At 45.0% G+C, this 21,157-nt stretch overlaps 1 protein-coding gene across 41 annotated transcripts in view; it reads right to left on the reverse strand.

Annotated features, from left to right (window-relative positions):
- Nucleotides 1-21,157, reverse strand: part of TCF7L2 (transcription factor 7 like 2) — a 188,387-nt gene that overhangs the window by 16,924 nt on the left and 150,306 nt on the right. For 29 of the 41 annotated variants that reach the window (XM_037803724.1, XM_037803725.1, XM_037803721.1 and 26 more), the window contains 3 exons: nt 8,510-8,642; nt 6,104-6,206; nt 3,982-4,068 (listed from right to left, as the gene is read on the reverse strand). In XM_037803724.1, the coding sequence (XP_037659652.1) occupies nt 3,982-4,068; nt 6,104-6,206; nt 8,510-8,642 (323 nt within the window). The remainder of the gene's footprint in view (nt 1-3,981; nt 4,069-6,103; nt 6,207-8,509; nt 8,643-21,157) is intronic. The other 12 variants (XM_037803726.1, XM_037803722.1, XM_037803711.1 and 9 more) reach the window with 1 other exon arrangement.

The following is a 21,157-nucleotide window of genomic DNA, read 5'->3' on the forward strand; positions in this document are numbered from 1 at the left end:
AAGATAAGTAAAGCTTGTGTTTTCTTCTCTAATGCTGTTCATTTTTAGGAAAGTTCTTTGAAACACATCTTACACTCTGAATTGGCACTTCCCAACCATGGAAATCAGCCAGGACATAAAGGGCTAATTTCAAAATATCCTCAGCCCATCTGCAAACTGATAACTGGAGCAGACAAATGGCCTTCGTGTTTTCTGACATGCTTAGAGTCACACTGATTTGTATTAGGTTGAAGAACCACCCCTCCTGAACTAATCTATACCCCTGTAGAGAAGAGTAGGGTAACGGGCACAGAAGGTAGAGTCCCCAAAAGAAGCCAAATGGAAACCTGCTGCCTAGGTGAGGGGGAGCCCAGATCACAACCACCGTTGCCTTCTTACTAAATCCAAACCAAAAAGTAGTCCAACACGCCATCCCAGGAATAACCACCTGCTCAAGAGAGCCATTTTCGGTGGGCCTTTATTTTCAATTGACACAGCCAGATCTCGTTCCAGGCAGAGTATGGCAACTGGAGGCATGAAAGAGTGTTTTATCATGAGACTTATTTCAGAAGGATTCTGTATTTATTTACAAGACTATTTTCATATTAGGACTGGAGATGAGAGTAATTTCCATGTGACTAAAATAATGTAACAAACGCTAACTAGAAAACGATGAAAAATTAAAGTAATAATTAATCTACATAGATCAATGGAGAAAATACCAATGCAATAATGTAGATTATTATCTGCATAATCATCTGGAGACCCCCACGGGACACTTGCCTGGGAAATTACACCCCTAAGGGGCCCTCTCCTGCCTTCGTCTTTATGAATTTAAGCCAGCCAATGCTCCAATGGCATGATTCTTTAATTAAGAATCATGTCAGTCCTTTTAAGGGGTCCAAAAATAAAATGAAACAAAAAGTAAAAACCAAACAAATGACCGCCATTCCCCTCTCCCCAAAAAAATGAAAAGCAAAGAAAACCCTTAGGAGACACTTGGGCTTCTGAGTTACACCCACTTCCTTTCCACTGCTCTAAAGTCTCGGAGGAAACATAAGTTAAGAACATGTGTTCTTGGAAGCCCTTGGGTGAAGAAGTGAGTGGAGCAGCAGCTTTTACTGTGAATTTTAAAGGCTTGGCATTCCTCAAATACACGTTCCCTTCGTGCAGAATGAGAATATGTGTACAGATGTATGAAAGAGTGAGGCAGAGAGAGAGAAAAACACTGTGTGGGGGTGTGCACACCAAATGCCATGAGGAGACACCACAGTTTGAGTACATTTTGGGCTGGGGACAAATTTTCCATGCAGTAACGAGGAATCGACACTTCTAGGTTCATATAACTTCACACATACTCATATTTCTGAAAACATACAGCAGAGAAAGAGGCTGTGTATGTCTGTGGGTTATAGGCCTGCCTTCACTTAAGAAACTCCTTTCTGCAGACAACTATTTCATGAAATGCAATAAATACCCTAAGAATTCGAAGCAGCTCATTATATACCCCCATCTGCTTTTATGGCTCCAAGCCAGAATATAATGATGAACCTTAACTTGTTAAGGACAACTAATTTTTGTTTCTGGCTGTCTCGGGGGCTTCTCTCTTACTCTCTCTCACTTTACTTCACTGTTGACGTGTTTCTGTTAACTGGATGTCATCTGCCGGCCTTGATTTTATGCACAAGCAGTAGGATGCATTTTCCCGTGCAACAATCCGGCTTTGAGTTGCATTAGCTTTGTCATTATTCTCTCATTTTCCCCCTTGCACTTGTAACATTTCATCTCTTCCTGCCTTATTTTTTGTGAGCCACGGTGCACCCACATTATGGTTTATACATGATCTCGCTCCCTTTGAAGCCGGCAGATTTCAGAGCCCGCTCTCGTCAGGAGAGGAGCCTTGCACCAATTTAGCAGGCTGAGGGCCCGGAGCTCCAACATCTCAATCTAAAGGGGGTCACAGGGTGGCACAAGTGAGTGTCAGCGAGAGCTGTTTAATTGCCAATCTAGGCTTCTCCACGGTGTTTAAAGTATAATGACCCATCACTTAATTCTGAGAAGTCCTGGCCCCGCTGCTGAATAGAATGAATATCAAAGGGTATCCGGAACAGGGCAAGCTGTCTACGTTTCCTATAACTGCCGTAAGTATAATAGACCTATACTTCTGTCGCCCCATTACCACAATAATGTATTTAATTTGCTGTATACGTTTTTTAACTAGCTACCTTTCATAAGGCCTACCTGGGGAATCGGCTACCTCCCCCCGTACCCCTAACCTTTCCTCCCACTATTCCGTTCCCACCTATAAATCATTGACCAACCTCCTAATGATAACTCAATCGATAAGCTTAACCCCAACCCCTATGCCACGATTACATCACCACTTTTAACCTCTGGAATCCACCAAATAAACAAACACAAAAAATAATCAGGTGCATCGTATAAATGTTGGGATAGAGGGAAGATGAGCAGCAGATTATAGGATGCTCAGAAGCAGCTCTCTTCCTGGGAGATTCCTACTGGATCCTGTGCTTTACCAGGAATCCAGTAGGTTATAACGACATGACTTAATAAATATACCCTCCTCTTCTCACTGAGGAAGAGAGCACACAGCCATTTCCCTGCCTAACCAATATTATTGCACAAATGGGAAATGTGAGATATTATATATATGTATGTATATATAATTGCAAATTTTACATATGCTACAATTTGTTGTAAATTTTAAGGAACGTGATTCTTATTCTCTCCCTCACCAAAATCACTCTTTTGTAAGGTGTCAAGAGGCACCTTGGCCATTCTTTCCGAGTTTTCCTCTGGTCTTGGGCTTCCTGTGTTGGCCACAGCAACTGGGGAAGGAGGCTGGGGGACAGCATCGAGCCATGTAATGCATGCTAATTTAATTATGTGCCATCATCAAAATGGATTAGTTGTTTCAGCCCATCAGGAAAGCCTAAACCTCCACCGATTTAATTACCCGGACTGAAAATCAGATGAACAGAAAATAAAACTATCATTAAGAGCAATTAGTGACTACTTAAACATACTACTGCCAACCAGTTTGTAAATAAACTAGCAGTCACCAAAAAATTAGCCAAAATTAATTAGACAGGAAAAGGAGAAGATGGAGATTAGAAAGATATCGATATACACATGTGCGTATATGTGGTATGTAAATATATATTTATATATTTAAATACAGATATGGGTGAATCTATACACACATAATCTTTTTAAATTTTTACTTTCAAAGACGTAGAGCTACACAGGCCAATAGTACTTGAAATGTAGCTAGTACAAATTGAGAAGTGCTGTAAGTATAAAATGCCCATCAGATTTAAAATGCTAAGTTCAAAGGAAAAAGAATGTGAAAAAATCTCATTAACAGTTGCTCTACAATGATTACATGATGAAATGATAATATTTTGAATATACTAGGCTAAACATATCATTAAAAATAACTTCATCTCTTTCCTTTCACTTTTTAAAAAACGTACCTTCTAGAAAATTTAAAGTTCCATATGTGGTTCACATCATATTTCTATTGGACAGTGTTACTGTAGAAGTGTGTATGTGTGTGTTTGGGTGGGTCCTTTCATATTGACCCTGAAGAGTCTGAGCTTTGAAAAGATTATCTTTTCTCAAACTCTTCTTTGTATGACAATAAAATTACCTCCATCCTCACCATTCTTACCCAATATAGGGCAACAGAGAAAAGACACTAAAAAAGATCTGTATGTCCTAACTTTTCCTTCCTCCCTCCTTAATTTAACAAAAATACTCAAAAATTCAACAGAGAAAGACATCACCTACCTTGCAAGGCAATATTTCAACATTTGCTAGGAGTCGAGCCTAATGCTTAATTGAGCACCATTCAAACCACAAGATACTATGCAACCGCAGTCCCCGGCTGGCCTCCACGGCTGGCCTGGAGGCAATCGAGAGAACATCCTGCAAAGTTCCCCATGGCCTCGGTTGAAGGCCTCAGTTTTGAGAACTCACCTGGACATGGAAGCGTTGACGGTCAGAGCTGTGGGGTAGGGGTGTCGGAACCCTCCTGTTGTGATCGGGTACACTGGCTGACCTTGCCTACAAGGAGGGGGTAAAAAGTGAGAGAGCGTAAACAAGGTTGGGGGTGGGGGGGAGAAGAAAGGGGAAAAGTTCTCTCTGCACAGTAAGCTTTATTCTCATTTGATCAGAACAAAAATCTTGGGGATTGTACAGGAAGGATCAAAGGGAAGAAACACAGAACAATTTGAATGCCATAAATCTGATAGGAATGGCTAATTAAATTTTATAACCTCTGCTTATGTCAATAGAGACCCTCTCCCCAAGCTGAAACTAGGTGTTTTGTTGTAATAATTAAAGGCGAAGTCTCGCTTGCTTTAATGGAGCCATCACACTAATTGAGGGCTACACATCCAAAGGAAAACAATAATGAATGTAAATTTATACCAAAATAAAGTACAGTGAATCAAAGGACTTCAGTTGCGCTTTGGGCCTCTTTCGGTATTTAGATCTCGGTGAGAAAACATTAAATTAACAGAGCTTAATTTGTAGCCTTTTGTCAAATTAACAAGTGTTGACAAGAGCTACCAGGGGGGAGAGTCCCCAAGAAGAATTGTGGGTAACCAATAGACAATCACACCTCATTACAATAATTAAAAAATACAGCAACATGCAAAGTAGCATCCTCATGAAAGACACACAACTTTTTTGACAGAGGGTTGTCTGAGTTGGCTATTCCTTTTTATCTAGCCTTCAAATATTTCCCATCAGCTGAGTGGGGCAAATGCTGACTGAGAACTATTCAAGGAATGGCCAAACCCATTTAAAAAGAAATGGGTCACAAGCTCAGGTTATGTCTACACTCCCAAACAAAAATAAGGAGAAAAAAATAAACAGGAACTACACCCAGGGGAGATACTTGGTATAGCTACTAAATAATAAAAGCTGTTTTCAAAAAACTATGTAGAATCTATTCAACCAGAGAAAGAGGGGTAGGATGGTGTGTGTGTGTGTGTGTGTGTGAGAGAGTGTGGGTGTGTGAGTGTGGGTGTGAATCACTCCAAAATTTTCATCTTCTTTAAGGCTAAGAAGTGGTGTCTTCCCCGAGATCCAAACTTTTAGGGTATTACCAGGATTTTATTCCTGTTAGGCTTCAACAAATTGTCCTGTGTTTTTTTTAAAGAGTAGAGATCACTGACAAGCATGGAAAAATATATACACAAAAACACACAAACACAAAACACATTATACACACCACACACACAATGCTTATACATTAAAGGCCTTTCAACTTTTATTTTAAAGCACACATTTTAAAAGCTGTCTAAGGATGGCTGACGGGCAGGATTACTTTAAAAAGGAGACTGGGTGATGGGACGACAAATCGAAAAAGGCAGTGAAGTTACCTGAGCACTGCCAGGCAGTAGAACTGACACTTTAGGAAAGCCCTCCATGCTAGAAGCAAGATTTTGGGCTGCTCCTTCCCACTCCTCGTAGTTGGGTAAAACATTCAACATGCAAAGAATCTCCGGGAAGCTAGTTAAATATCATGGAGCTACTCAACAGACAAAACGTTCCCCTGCTGTTACCAATCTTGGGAGCGATGATCAGTATGGGGTTGTGAGAGAATAAGCCCCACTCACACTGCTGGGCTTCAAAACTAGGTTGTTCCTATTCTCAATCCCTTGCCCCCACATATGCAACTCCTAAAAGGGAGCACTCGGTTCCTTGTCCCATGCCAAGACTCCAGTTTGGGGTCCACTAGCAAAAGAGCCATGCTCAGCTTCACTGGCTAGAAACCTACCGGATCGAGCCTTCCGCAATCCCAAGTATCTCAAGGCACTTTTGCTCACAGAGTGGACCTAGAAGTTTGAGGAACATGGCTCCAGAATGCTCAGTATCAACAGGCTTTTACCTACAAAATCCATCTGAATGGCTCCTGATTTGCCTGCCTTCCCACAGGGCATCTTAGCAAGCACTTTCCCCATGCCCTCCCACTAGCGACTCTCCCTTACCATCCATCCTTGTTTTCCAAGACACACATTCATGCATAGAATAAATAATAAGCACGCCCACATAAAAAACAAAAAGGAAATTAAAAAATGGAACTCCTTACTGTGGTACTAACCATCCTAGCGGATGGGGGATTTGTCCTACAGTGCCAGGCGAGAGTGGGTAATACGGAGATATATCTGGAGGGTGCGGAGGCCGTGGGATTCCTGGGAGAAGAAGCAGAATTTTAGGTATAAAGGCAGGAGAGAAGGAAAGAGAAACTGTTGGGGAAATTGAACAGGAGGAGGATAAAGAGAAACATCTTCTGTAATTCTAACACAAAGTCCTTTTCATGACTGTTATTCTAAGAGTTCTCATTTTCCCTTAGTCCCAGTTGGATCAACTGGTTCAGTTCATTCTAGATGGATTGTTTACACTGGACAGCACTGGACAGACTCAGAGAATACTGCCTTGGGTATTTTGGCCTCGTGCAATTGCTGTCTCTTGAATAAAAGACACCTAAAGGACTGGGCACATAGAAGGTGATCAACTAATATTAATTCCCCTTGCCCTCTCAATCTATCGCTTCTCTTTTAATTCCAATGACTTACCTACATGAGAGTTACTTGTCATATTTCTAACATGGTTTCTGAGTTACAGTTTTTTAAAGGTTACACCTTTGCCTTCTTTTAAAAAAATAAAGTTGGCTCCTTTAGGGAGTCTCCCCTTCAACCTAGGAGATGCGCTATAGGAGAAATTATCCCAAACTGAGAGGGCAGAGGTGCTGGAGGCCTGGTGTGCTCGGTTCTAGAATCTAGTTCACGGGAGGACAGGGTCCCTATGTGAAGTGACCCCTCCTTGACTGGGTACCACCTCTCTAGGGAGCAGGGCAGGGGGAAGAGCCAAGAAGGTTCCACAAGGCACACATGAACGTACTCTGAAGATACAAGCCACCGACTGCCTATAAATCCATAGGCGCACACCCTGCAATCAGTTCTTAGAAAGCGAGAACGTGGGCGCAATTCTGACAGGGAGGAAGTGGTCTCCACAGCTGAAGTGGGAAGCAGAAGGAACAGCACCAAAAAATTAAAACAAAGTATTGAATGAGCTGCACATTCACGGATAAAAACTTTTTCATTTATTTTTTATTCATTCAGGAAGCTTTTAATCTGTAAATTGAGTCTCCTGCGGTGAAATTTTCAGGCAGGCATTGCTTTCTCCCTGCTACAAAAACCAAACAGATTAACTGAGTTTGGACCAAACACCGAGCCATTTGCACACTTGAAAGAATGTTTGCAGAGGAAAAGTAAACTCTCTACAGACGTTAATCATATGTTTTATGATAACCGTTTAAAAGCTATTCCCTGTACCACCATTTTTTCAAATGAGACGTTGAGGCTGCCATTCCTGCACAGAGCCTGGGCTGCCTGGCGGCTTTCTCCCAGCCTCCTCCCGGCCTCCAGCCACCCACTGGGGGTGAGGCTTGGTCCCACACAGGCACCAAGGGGGCTCCGTGGCAGCAAGGCTGGCGAAAACCGGAGCCATGTGTGGCTTCATTCGGGGACAGCGAAGCTGCCTAAATAAGCAGTTCCCCCCAACAAAGTGACACGGAATCACCATTTAAAACCCATCCTTTTAATTAAGTAGCTGAGAATAGGAACTCTTGGCCAGTGCCCCGTTCAGCCCGAAAGACGCATCCGGGCCTTAGCCGTTCTTCCAAGACACCTCCCACCCCGGTCCCATGAACTGTGGCTGCCTGCTTGTTTTCCATCTTCTTGTAGGGAGGGTTACAGGTTGAACACCACCTTCATCCTCTGGCCCCTTTGTGGGCAGAGCAGTAAATGGGCAAGTGGAATGGAAAGAGAGGATAAGTGTAAAAGATAAACTGGCAATTCTGTCTAGGACCTGATTGGTTTGTTCTGAGACGAAATGATGAAATCTTCAAGGGCTTCAGTTTTCACATCTGTAAAACGGGCTTGCTAATACCCAGGATATTACAGGGGAGGAGTAAGCCAAATAAGTTGGCTGGCGGAATGAAGACCCCAGGGATGGGGCTCTTGAGGCTGTGCCAACAAGTCATCGTCGAGTGACTGGAGTCCCTTCACCGCGGAGGGAACCGGGCTTAGGGCAGCCACGAAGGGAGGGCTCTTATGCTCCCAGGAAGCTGAGAAGGAACCCATTTCCTCTTCCAAGTCTGTGTTAGGGTTCCAGGATTATAACACATGCCGGAAAAACACTGAGGGATTTATAGCCAGGTTCCCAAGACAGTCCCTCCAAGGGTACTTGGAGCTCCAAACGAATCCCTAGCACAACAGCTGGATTCCTCGAAGGGGACAGGAGAACCAGGCCCTGGCAGGGCTTCGGCCTCCCCCGAGCCTCCTTTGCAACACCTACAGGAGAAGGGAACCTGCACGAGCCCATCCCGCAGCATCCTGCACGCCCCTGCACCCGCTTCCTGTGCGGTTCTCGGCTGGTCCTCAGGTAGCCCCGAAAGCATAGCCCTCTCCTGGCCCCCAAACACCCGGCCTACCTGTTTTGGGGTCTACATCGGCTGGTAAGTGTGGAGGAGGGTTTCCTGGGGTGAAGTGCTCATTGCTGTACGTGATAAGAGGCGTGAGAGGGTGCACATGGTGGGGGTGCTGCACAACCGGCACTTTGTTCGACTGTCAGGAGAAAAAGAACAGAGAGAGACGCCATCAAGCCGGGGCCCAGCAGCTCGAGCCTTCAGAGCACAGGCCCGGCTGACACCCTGGCAACCCCCCGCCCACCTCGATTTTATAAGTGGTACTTGGCTCCCCCCACCCCCATCCACTTAGAAATATTCAGGTAGTGGCAACAGCTCACTGGGTTGGTACGCTTCGGTTTTTTAACCTCCCCACCGAGCCTGGCTTTTAAAATACCTTCCCCATCAGTTCCCCATCATGGAGCCCAAGAGTGTGCCCTTTTCCCATTGGCAGGTAAATCGGAAGCAGGGGACTTTAATCTCCCAGGCCTACTGTGTTCCTGCACATGGGGGGGACCTCCTACCCCAGGGCCCCATGAGCAGGACCTCCAGGAGGCGAGCAAGCTTCACGGGGGATGGCTAGGAAAACCTTCATTTACAAGAAACCTGGCAGGGCCCAAATCCCACCCCCCAGCCTCCTTATCCCCACCACCCCCAGCTCCTCCCTTGCCTCTGCCCCTCAGAAACAGCAGGCAGGCTGGAATCCCTTACAGACATCCTGGATGAAAAGCCCCACTCTGGTCTGGTTAGAGCATGAACTTTACCAGAAAGCTCTAAACTGCCAGGCAAGCACCTGCATATTTTATGCAGATGACAGCAGCCCAGATTCATTAGAAATTTCATTTGGAAGTCATGGGAAATGCTAATAAAAATTAACTGGATGGTGATGAATTGGGCTAATAAACATTTGCATTTTAGAAATGGGCAGTGCTAGAAAACTAAGTAGAGGCATTTTTATGTTTGGGAAGGGTGGATAGGTGGAGAAAAACAGGGGAAAAAAGAAAAGCATTTTAAAAGATTTTTCTAGTTGCCATGACCAGGCCTTCCAGAATTATTCCCCTCTCCTACCTCACCCCACTCTCAGCCAACCCCATCCCCGCCCCCTACTCCACTGTACTGTAACTTAGCCCGGCCAGATCACAAAGAAAAAATTAAGCTGAAACAAGAGAACTACTGGGCCATTTACTGAAAGTAATCCGATTGCAAAAAACCCTATTCCCTATAGAGGATTTTCACTAAAATCCTACAACAGGGACATTTAACCAGATTAGGTACCAGCGAAGATAAAGAGGCTAGTATTAGATGATGAATGGATTAGAGTCAAGTTTCATTTCAGAACGTGTCTTCATTTCCTTTTATTACTTTTAGGGAGGCACAACTTGCATTAACATCAAGGAAAAGGAACTGCATTAAAAGAAAAGAAGGTTTTAGTGCTGCCCACTAGTGAACGTCTAGTTCAGGGCCACCAAGCAGTTCTCTCTATGGTTTGTCCTTGGTCCCTTTTTTATTATTATTATTTTTAATGGAAGGGAGTGTTTGTTACCACGGTTAATTGTGGAAAAGGCATTCAAAAGGTGCTTCTAATTTTTTTATGGGTATGTTTGGAAAGAAGAATATGGACTTACTAGATGCTCTCGGAAAAAAAAAATACAGAAAAATATAGAAAAGAAGTCAGCCTGGTTTACTGGCTTCTAGAAACAACCAGGCTCTTTTGGAGAAAAGACTAGTTAGCTACTCACAGGCACCTCTTGTGAGTTACCATTCTGGAACCCAAGCACTTGAATTAAAAGGCACCGAAGCAGAGGGAGCTTTGGAAAGCAGCACCACTCCTTCAAGTTGGGCAGCTACCAAGGTCTGCAGGGTAAAGGACAACTTGAGAAGTACCCAACAAATGCACTCCTACTGTGTGCTAGGGTGGAGACGGAGGCAGACGGAGTGGAGGCCAATGGAAGGGAGAGAAAACGACTGTTGTTGTCCTCCAGAAGTTTTCAGTTTGGTTGGAAAGATACACACCCGCTGATGTGCAACAAAGACTAGTCCCAGACCAGACGCAGAAAGCAGTGGGACCAGTGCAAAGAATCAAACATACCCCAGAGGAGGAAGATGTGTCACTTTGGGGTAGAAAGACTTCTGAGGAGCGGGACCACAATAGCAATGTTAGGAAGCAAGAGTATAAATCCATGATGAGGGAGGACATGATGGGGGTGATAGGCAAGGAAACCTGCAGCCCTCAATCCTAGCTGAGCCAAGCATTACACAAGATACTTGTTATAGATACGGATTCCTGGTCCCCTCGCCTAGGACGCTGCTCAGGAAATGGGCCTGGGCTCAGGACCCAGGCATCCTGGGTCTGCCTACTGAGGGCCACGGGTGGCTCTTCTGTTCAGCCACGATGATGAACTCCTAGACCTGAGAATTCCTGGGCACAGGTGAGCACAGGGGATAAGAGGCTGGAGTTTTAACCATGAGTCAAGTCCCAGTTCCTAGGGAATTCAAGGAGAGGGCTAAGTGTCAACCCCAGCACATGGAATCCCAGGATTAGTAGTTTATTATTGTGATTTTTGTTGTTAGGGAGAAGCTGCCCAGATGACATGGTTCTGTGGTACAGAAGCAGCAATTCCATAGCTGTCTTCCAAGAGGACCAACAGGAAAAGTACGGGGAAGCCTCTTTCTCTGCTTATGCAGCAAAGCATGAAGACAGCATGTGGGCAACAGTGAAGCTAACTGAGCATGGGATTTAGAAATTAATTCTCTCTCTTCTTCTTGGATACATGCATGAAGGGGACTGCAACAACAGCTGGAGTCTTGTTCTGGCTACCAAAGCCCCAGATGAATTTGCACACCCGAACATAGCCAACTGATTTTTTTCTTCCTGTTCAGTCAAAACCCTATGGCCTGGGGGGCAGGGACAATGGGCTGGAAGTTTCAGGTGCAGCCATCAGGGTCCTACCTGCAGAAACCAGGATCTAGCCCCAGGCTCCATCCAACCTGCCTATACCTGGATTACTTTTATGATGGGAGGAGTCTCTGCTTGCAGAAGCCCTATGTCTCTCCAGCCTGGGAACCCACAGTCCTTTCTTTCTACACCTTGCCATGCTCAACACTGGAGGTGTGTACACATTTGTCTTGGTCCCACCATATCTAAGCTCCTTAAGGACAAGGACACTGCGTCTCCTGGAATGCCAGTGTTTGGAAGTGGTGAGCACAATCTTATAAATTGCCTAAGAACCTCCAAATTGCAGAAGCAAGCATTAGAAGAAGAGAAGGATAGAGCCAGTCACATAGATTCCTTTTAAGTAAGTGGCTGTGCTCTTTAAATGCAGTCTACTTAGAATGATGGCACAGAGCTGGTAGTCCTTTAGAAAACCACCCAGTCAATACCCTCGCAGACATATCTCAGTTACAAGAGTGCCTTAAAAACAGCCTCAGAGCCTAACAGCACCATACACAGTGACCAAGAGAGGAGGAAACCAAGAAGGACCTGGCTTTAAATTCTGCTTCCCCAGTCTAGCCACGACTTCTCTCAAGCCTGTCTCTGCCTCTGTAAACTCTGGAGAAGACTTGTGTCTATTTCATAGGCTTGTTGTGAAAATTGCATGAGCTCACACATGCTTAGCACAGTGTCTGGCACAAAGGTGAACACCAAAGAAGAAGCCACTTTAAAAAAAATGTAATCCAATGAATGCTAATGAGGAGTACACAGTGAGGATGCTCCTCTTGAAAACACGAAATCGACCCCTCTGCTCTCATGTAATTAAATTCACAGGCCGGTAACACACAGCCACAGACTTCACTCTGATTGCACAGGTAAGGCAGACGGTGCAAGAGGATGCAGGTGATTTGAGGTCACCCTTCCTAAGCCCTTCTTAAAAATGTGCTATATGATTAATAAATACATTTTACTCTCGAGAAAAAAAGGCATTCCTTTATTATGCTAATAAATCAGACTGTGCAGAAGAGTTGAAAGCTAATTAAGAATAGTTGGAGATGACCAACGCCCTTCCACAATCAGGGTTAGGGCCTTTAAGTATGAGCTGATACAAATGAAACAAAAACAATACAAGCAGAAAATGTCCCTTAGAATTTCCCCTTCTCTTTGGGTGGCTCCCACTTCTTCTTTAAAGAGGACTTTAAGAATAGTGTTTCAAACTACCACTGTAAGAAGAGTCAGATGTGAAAATTATGTTTGTTTTATTTTTTTAAAAGAGTATGAGCTTGGGGGAGGGGCATGGACAACCTTCCAGAAATGCGTCCACAGAATCCAAATGAAAGCAACAATCTACACGGGAGTATTGGTGGGGTAAACAGGCTTGCAATGGTCATCCCCTCCCCGTTTTCTTTTTACAGATGAAGAGTCCAGTGCAAACAAATGTGGCATAAAACTAGGTGACTTTTAGGTAACTGCTTTATCTCAATAGGTCCTCCAAACTTCCTGGGGGTCCAAAATCATTACCAGCTAACTACATTCAAGGTCAGGGTCGTGTTGGTTGTGGGAAGCTATAGGGAGAGCCTAAGTTAATGGTATTTAACCCTTTGCGAATATGATGAAACTATGAATAGCTGCTCTTCTAAAATAGCAAACATTCATAAAACGGTGCGCATAACCACAGTTGCCAGTACACACACTGCCACCATCAGCACCTGAAACTCACCCACAGAACCCTCTAGAACCCCTTGTCTAGAAGATCTGGGGGAAGGACACAAGAAACGAGGACTGACCAACAGCTATAAATAAAGCATTATCATCCCCACCAGCACAACCCGCACAGAGACCATTTAATTCAGCTTTCATGAGGCACCAGCCTCTGTGTTACATGTGTCACGTATTATCATTCTATCAAGCCCTTATGACAAATCTGTGAGGTAGTCGGCATTTGTCATTAGTCCACGCAGTAGGTGAAGAAAGGTGTCCCAGGCTGTGAGCCTCGGAGCAGTGCCGTCTCCAGGTCTTGAAGTCTCACCTGCCTGCCTGCACATTTGGGGACTCCCTGACTCCCCCATGGTGCCTGCAGTTACCTCCGTGTGATGTCTGCAGAGGCTCCCGGGGAGTGGGAGTAATCGTGGCGCTGATGTAGCCAGGCAGGCCCTGCTGGGATCAGCCAGGCCAACTTTCCCTTTTGGACACAGGTTCTTCAGAACCCACCACGGGCATTCAGTCCTCAAAGTCGCTAGAAACTGAACTACTTTCAGTAAACAACAGGCACCGTTTCCTCCAAACCAACTCAGGAGCTCAGGGTTCCCTGCCTCTGCCAGGTTCACCCTTGCCATAGGGCACTGAGTAGTATTAATGGCAAGGGTTTTTATAGTATTTTGCATGCTATGGGAAGTGGGGAGGTAGGGAACATTTAATGGGATGTTTCTGTTTCTTAAATGCAAACTCGTAATATTAGGGCCCAGCAGGATTCTGGTGATAAAAACACACTGCATGTGCTAACAAGAGACTAAAGAAAAACTCAGTTAAAACATGAACCCATTAAATGAAGTAAACAGTCTCTATTTAAAAGGAACCAAACTCCTCATGTGACTAAATCATTAGGGCTTTATGCTTGCTACATCAAGAAATGGCTATTTCTCAAAGCAAAGTCTTCCCCTGTTCTGTTCATTAAGCTCTATGGGCTTTGAGCAGTGGACAGCTAAATTATAAAGAAAGGGTTCTTTAACAGCCCTCAAAGAGCAAAGCCTTTCCACCCGGAGTATTCATGGAAGCATGGTGGGGGGGCAGGGGGGCAAGGGAGGGCTGCCCTGCTGGCTGACCTCTGACCTTTCAAGAACCCTTAAGCTTAGTGCTCTGCACGTTGGCCATGCCACCCTCATCGCCGGGCGCCCACACAGCCGTCCAAATGCTGCTCATAATTCGGAACTTGGCAAGTGAAAGATTGATTAAGGCCCTTCTAGATCAGTCCCCTCTGCTAGGCCCCCTGTAACCCCAACCCCTCAGCCTTCTATAACTGTGGGTAACCTAAAGGGAATGAAAGCTCGCCATTCACCTCACAACCTATTAATCAAGAGACACTGAAAACAAATAGAGCCACTGCTAGCCTGGCCTCTCCACTGGCCCTCCTCTTCAATACTTCCCTATTGCGCTCCCTTTCTGCAGAAGAAAAATGGGGCCCGAAAGTGCCTTTATGAGTCCAGCACAATAAAACAAAAGCAGCACAGAGGAGCATTTGTCAGCTTTTACCTTCCTTGGGGTGGATATGGAAGGTCTTCAGTGATCTGAAACTGACAGCAGGAAAGGACACCGTCTGCTCCAGGTTCACATTTAAAAATGGGCTTATGGTTCATCTCCATGCGTTTCCCAGATGCTGCTTATTATGGCAACTAGTAAAATGTTTCTAGACATTTCACGTCACCAGAGCCATGGAGAGTTGGCAAAGAGGAGGGGTTGGGGTGAAGGAGGGGCTGGTTCCTGCTCGTCAACCACCCCTTGGTGACTCGACTAGTCCTATTTTTTCAGGCTATAAACGGGAGGGTGGCGGAATGGTCAGAAAGGGGACCCTCCTGCCCCCACGACCCATTCCCCAACAACTAGCAACCATTTCTCCAGGTGCCGGAAGAGCAGAAGGAGATGCTCACGGGTCCCATCCCAAATTATCTGGTGAACATCTTGCTTTTGCGTCCTGCACACCTCCTACGTTTCGGCGGGGTGGGGGGTGGAGGGTGGGGGGCGGGTGGCAGTGGACATCCAGGCTTCTGGAAGCCTTTTCCCCTGCTCCTCTCCCCTCGCAGCTGCGGGAGGCCCAGCCAGCCAGGACCCACCTGGTCAGCGCCCAGGGCCCCTCCTAGGCTAAGGCAGCTCTTTTCTGTCTGAGGCCTTGCCCCCAGCTAAGGGTACCCCGTTTCCCTGGACGAGCCTTCCATTAATTGCCACAGAACTGCCTACTGAAAATAATAAATAAAAGACAGGAGGTTTCACAGGGCTTGAGTTTTACTTGGAGAAGCGAGGTGGCCTGAGACATGCGGAAATGAAACACTCACCTGCACCTTCCACGCAGCGGGCGTTACCTGGCCAGGCTGCCGTGGGATTCACCCCACCGCTGCAAAGGGGCAGCTCCCACAACCCTGTAAATTATCAAGGACTGACTATTTTTCTCTTCTTTTCTGGAATCAACTCCACTTGGCAGTACGAAGAGGAAAAAAGGAGATTCTCACTGCTCTCTATGAAATTCTGCCGACTCAGAGTTTCTCACGTACTCACACAGGTGTTAAAGCTCTTACAGGGAAGTGACTGAACAGGGTGGGCACAGGGAGAATACATGTGCAGTCAGTTTTCATCCACATTCTCACACACATGTGCATATACGTGGAACTAACACAAACCATATTAAGCCCTGGGCCTATTCTTGGGGGTTGGGGGGTAGTGGGGGTGCTTCTACAATATAGCAACCCAGCTGGTAACACACCAGATTGCCAAGCATTAAGGGTCTAGCAGGCCAATTTCGGTTCTTCTTAATGACCTTTTCATAATCCCCCAAAAAGGAGGAGGAGAGGAGAGGGGAATGTGGATTGGAGATGTTGGGCTGGGGGAGTAGGCACACGGAGGGGTAAATAAAGATGGGCTCTAGCTGCTTGGCTTGGGGAAACTGCAGTGAAGGCCCAAACCAGCAGAGCTGTGCTTTCACAGGCTCTCAAATAATTGCTTCCAGTTAAGTTCATTAAACATAATTTATTTCCACTCATTCTCATTTATTTTCCAATAAAAAGAAAGCATCCTATTGTGCTTTCCCAAGCTAATTTTTAAAGCACTTGCAAGCTTCAGCCCAGGCCCGTCCAGTCCAGGCTCGCCCCTGACCAGTGAGTGAGGTTCCAGGCCCCGCCTGCCTCCCTCCAGCGGCAGCATGCCCCAGCCTTGCAAAATTCCCAACCGGGAGGTCAGGAGGGGGTGTGCAGGCACGACGGGGTCTCCTGACTGTCCCAGCCCTCCACCAAGTCTCAGAGATGAAGATACAGCCACTTCACCCCTAATTTAGTTCCCAAGCATCTGCCACCTTCACCCCCACCCAAGGCAAGGTATTTCTATACAATTTGGATATTATATAATTAGTGTTAGCATAATCAATCTTGTTAAGTGTCCAGGTTTGCAGAGAATGTTGGCGAATAGGCTAAGAGAGTACAGATTTTCAAAGGAGACCCAGGAATACATCTAACTTATTCCGAATAGAGAAACCCAAAAGTTCACAACAGAATAATTTTTAAAATAACAGTAATTTTCAGGCCACGCCTCCTCCCAAACACAACCACCTGATTTCTAGTGATGCCTGAATATAATGGAAAGAAAACTGCCAGTTCTGATTTAGAATAAATTTTAAGTATATAATGGTTATTATATCCTAAGAATTTCGAGAAAGTAGTAGTGAATGAAATCCAGTGCCACCATTCTTTCTAATTCATTTACAGTGAAGAGCTGCATTAAAAATGTCGCCTGTTTTTCTTATCTACCCTGTGCCCAACTTTTAAATCTAATCCATATTTTAAAATCATGCCTGCTAAACTGAGCCTGTTAAATGCTCAAGAAACAGCTGCTTCCTTCAGAGACCAGGTAAGTACTCTCCCTAGAAAAGAACAGGGAAACTGGGAGGAGAGCAACGAACGCTGTTTTGGGGGCTCAGCAGAGAATCCGGCAGGAATGTAGCAAAGACAGACAAAAAGGAACGCAAGTACAAGGCAAAACCACATTGTCCTGCTCTGTGTTACTCTGTCAGGATCCCATCTAAACATGGGCATCCTTCACGGGACATCCACAGCTTCAATAAATGATACACATGAAAAAGACCTGGAGTTGGGATGCAGTAAGGAGGGCAAGGGCACTGTTCTGCTCCGTCTGATTGTGAGCTGCCGTGTTGCAAGTTTAAGGTAACAAGGGAATGAATGACCCAGGCAAAGTTCAATCTAAAAAAATCCTCAAATGTGTGCAGAAGTATGTAATCTAGAGGGCATGTCAGGATTTCATCACATTCCAAAATATTGCAGAAGGAAAGAATTCCATTACATACTTTAGCTGCCCCCCCCCACCCCAAACCACAAAGGGGAGGTTTCCGTAAGAACACAAGGTTGCAAGCTCTGTTGCTTCCAGAAAATGCCGATACGGCAGCCTGTTGAGACAATAAAAAATCGTAATATCTGTATCATTGGAGTTGGGTGTTTAGCCTTTAAAAGCTACTCCCTTCTCAAAAGACATCAAGAATAGAGGTTTACTGCCAGCAAAGCAGCAGGACCGCTGTTTAAAAAACCCGAATTAATTTGAGTAAGCAAAGGTCTGGAAACTTGCAGGAACCTCGAAAGGGGATACTGCTGGGTGGGAAATTTGGGGCAACACAACGTACACACTTGCGGGGCCAGCTTGCACTCTCTGCCCCACAATTCTCGACAGTTTACATAACTGATTTAACTAGAAAGTTGCACACATGAGAAAGGAAAACCAAGATGTACATCTGTCATTCCTTCATGCTTGATTAGAGAACTATCTACCACTTTGCGTATAAATCCAACATACGGGACCTTAATATATGATTTTGAAAACATAAGGACTTTTGGTTTGTAGTGTATTTCATTTCATTCCCTTTCTCCCCAAAAATTGGACATAAGAGCTGATCGGCTACTGCAAATGTTTCTCTGTTTGGCCATTCAATAAAAAAAATAATAGAAGTAATAACAAAGATAATTAAGGAACTGCCTATAAATTCAAGACACTGCCCTTACAGCTTATGATAGAAGATTTAACCCAACAGCTGAACAGAGTAAATAAAATGTGTCCTAAACCCAAAATTGGTGTTGCAAAAGGGCATTCTAATCATTAACAACACGATGAGCTGTCATCAGTCTCTTGCTCAGGTTTCCAAAACACATTTTATATTAAGTTTGGAAAATACAAATACCACCAGAAGACCATACCCGTAAAAGGCTGGCATCTAAATTTGGAGATTGAAAGTAAATACAACTAAAGATAGAATAACAAAAATTTAGCATTAAATATGAAACCAAAATACACAGTTTACACAAACCCTGCTACCGTGAAAACCCTTATTGCTCAAAAATGTTTCAAGCTTCGAAAGCCTGCTCCTCCATGAGGCAATGTCATTTTCTTTCTCTTTCTTCCAACTGAGCCCACCCTGGTGGGCAAAGAAAAAAATTATTTGTTAGATGTAACCCCAAACCCCCACAACCCCAATTCACCCATACCTGGGGAGCCAGTCTGAGCTGCTAGATGACTGTGAGGATTGGGATGAAAGTGGAACTTTCTCTCCTCCCTATGGGTTTTTTAACCCTTTCTTCCCCCTCCCCCAAAAAACTGCCGAGAAAGGTACACAGTGAAAGAGCACAGCCTGAATTGACCACTTTATTCTTGTTTTGTTTTTTCCTTCCCACCATTGGAATTTAAAAAAACAACAACAAAGCACAGAGTTTCAATGGTCAAGACCATAAGCAAGGACACACACACACACACACACACACACACACACCCCACTGCTACTCACCCAGCAATTCAAATTGAAGTGCCAACCGCCCAACTGCTGGAAGAGAGAGAACCCGGAGGCCAGCGTGCCTCCCTTACCATTCAAATCTTCCATTCCCACTAAAACTGCATCCCTCGGGTACATAATAGCTTTGGTTTTCCTTCTCTCTACCTCAAAACAACTTTCTCTGTACCTTCAAGATGGGACTGGACCAACTCTTTTTTCTCCTCCCTTACTGCTTTTCTCACTTTTATTTTTCCTCCCAGCTTCCCCTCCCTTTATACCTTTCACTTAAAGAGCTCAAAAAAAGCATCTTATAAGATTGAGATGGCTCCGGATTTTTGGCCTGGGATACCCAAAATGCTCAAAATTCTTGCTCCCCAGCACACACATCCCACAAGGAAAAAAAAACAGGAAAGAAAAAAAAAACTTAAAAATCTAGTTAAGCTGGTTTGCAGGTTAAATCTGATTTTTTCTTAAATTAAAAAACTGTTTCTAGCCTCTAATCTTTACCACTACAGAATCCGTGAAGGAAGGGGGAAGGCCCATTTTCCCCAGCCAGCTCAGGGCACCTGAGCCAAGTTCCCTCCCTCACCCGTTACCTTGGGCAGCAGGGACAGAGCTACCGCTAAGAGTAGCAAAGAAATTACGGCCAGCCATGAGGGAAAATGATCAACCGAATGCAGGAGGCAGGCACTTTATCTGCAAGATTGTCAAATCCCTCAAAACAAATTTCTTAGGGAGAGGGCTGCGATGGGAGAGGGGGAGGGGAGAGTAAAGTATATTTTCTTGTCACAGTGACACGGAAGTGACACTTTGCAGGGCCTTCCCTGCCACACACACACACTCACCCACACCCTCATTTCCTTCCAGTGTAAGAGGCTGTGCCTTAAAGATTTTCAACTGACCTTTCTGGAAGCAGAAGAACCTAAGCTTCCTTTACTAACTGGCATTCCGATAGTCAGAACGCCGACCATTTTGACGACTGGAGAGTTTTATGAGCTTTCCCCAGAATGAAAGGGGGGAGGCGGGGTAGCGAGAGAGAAAGAGAGAGAGAGAGAGACAGCAAGAAAGAAAGAAAGAGGCACAAGAATGCAAAGGCCATCAGTGACTCCCACAAACCCGACTTACTTTTCCTGGGGTTCTTACAGGATCCAGGGCTGGGTACATTTGTCTGGGTTTAACTTAATTTGAGTTGAGAAACTCAGACATCACACAGGCCTGAAATCATCCTCTTTTACAGGAAGGAGGGGTGCGTGGCTGTGCAAGGAGGGGTTAAACACAGAAGAAAGTTGAAGAGGACAAAACTCACCCCCTAACGCCTTCCCACCCAAAGTGTTAAATCATTTTACCCTCTTCAAAAGGAAACAAACAACTCCGATTTGCCAACAGGCAAGAAAATAGCTCGGCCACGTGGGTTCCGGAACCATAATATATTTGAAAAGTAGAAAATGTAGATAGACGCTTGAAGCAAGAGCAGCTGCAAAGATTTGGTGTCTTCTGGCAGCAGCACACACCTAACACAGATGCAATATGTTCTTAATTTATCAAACTGATAGCCGAGCTGTTTATCTCCAAACCCACGGGGGATTGGGATTGTTTTCATGGCATATGTCTTTAAACAATCTGTTACAGCCTACACAAACAAGTTAATAACTTTTGCCCCACTCCCACCCCCAAAAACAAAAACCAGGGCTCTAAGGATTTAAAAATAAGGGGGGGAAAAGTGAGAATTCTTAATTTCCTTCTTCTCTTCTCGTTTAAAATACTGCTCTGTGGCCCCTCTTTCTGTGCTTACTAGCCTGGCTGTGCGTCAGGCAGCAATCTCTGAGATCTTTACTACCAAAACAAAACCCTGCTATTTCCCTTTACATGGCAGGAACAAAAGCAATGAGCCTTGGGTTTGACAAGTAAAAAGCCCCACCACATAGCAACCTGATTGCCTCGGACCCTTCTATTCACAGGGCCAATGCACTCCGCAGCTGCTTTGTCCCACATGCAATTTCTTAAGTAAACTCCAAGTTCGCTGCTCGCTGACGGACAGCTCCCGATCACTCAGCAACAATAACTTATAAAGTGGGGCGAGCAGGATGGGCGACTTCGACTAGCAATTTGTTTTCTGGCTTTCTCAAGAGACAAGGAAAACGGATAGAGTATGATGAGCCAACACATTCCAGGCAGACCTCCTCCTCCTTAAAAAGAAAAGGGAAATCTCCTGAAT

The sequence above is a fragment of the Choloepus didactylus genome, chromosome 15, assembly GCF_015220235.1.
Source record: "Choloepus didactylus isolate mChoDid1 chromosome 15, mChoDid1.pri, whole genome shotgun sequence".
NCBI lineage: Eukaryota > Metazoa > Chordata > Mammalia > Pilosa > Megalonychidae > Choloepus > Choloepus didactylus.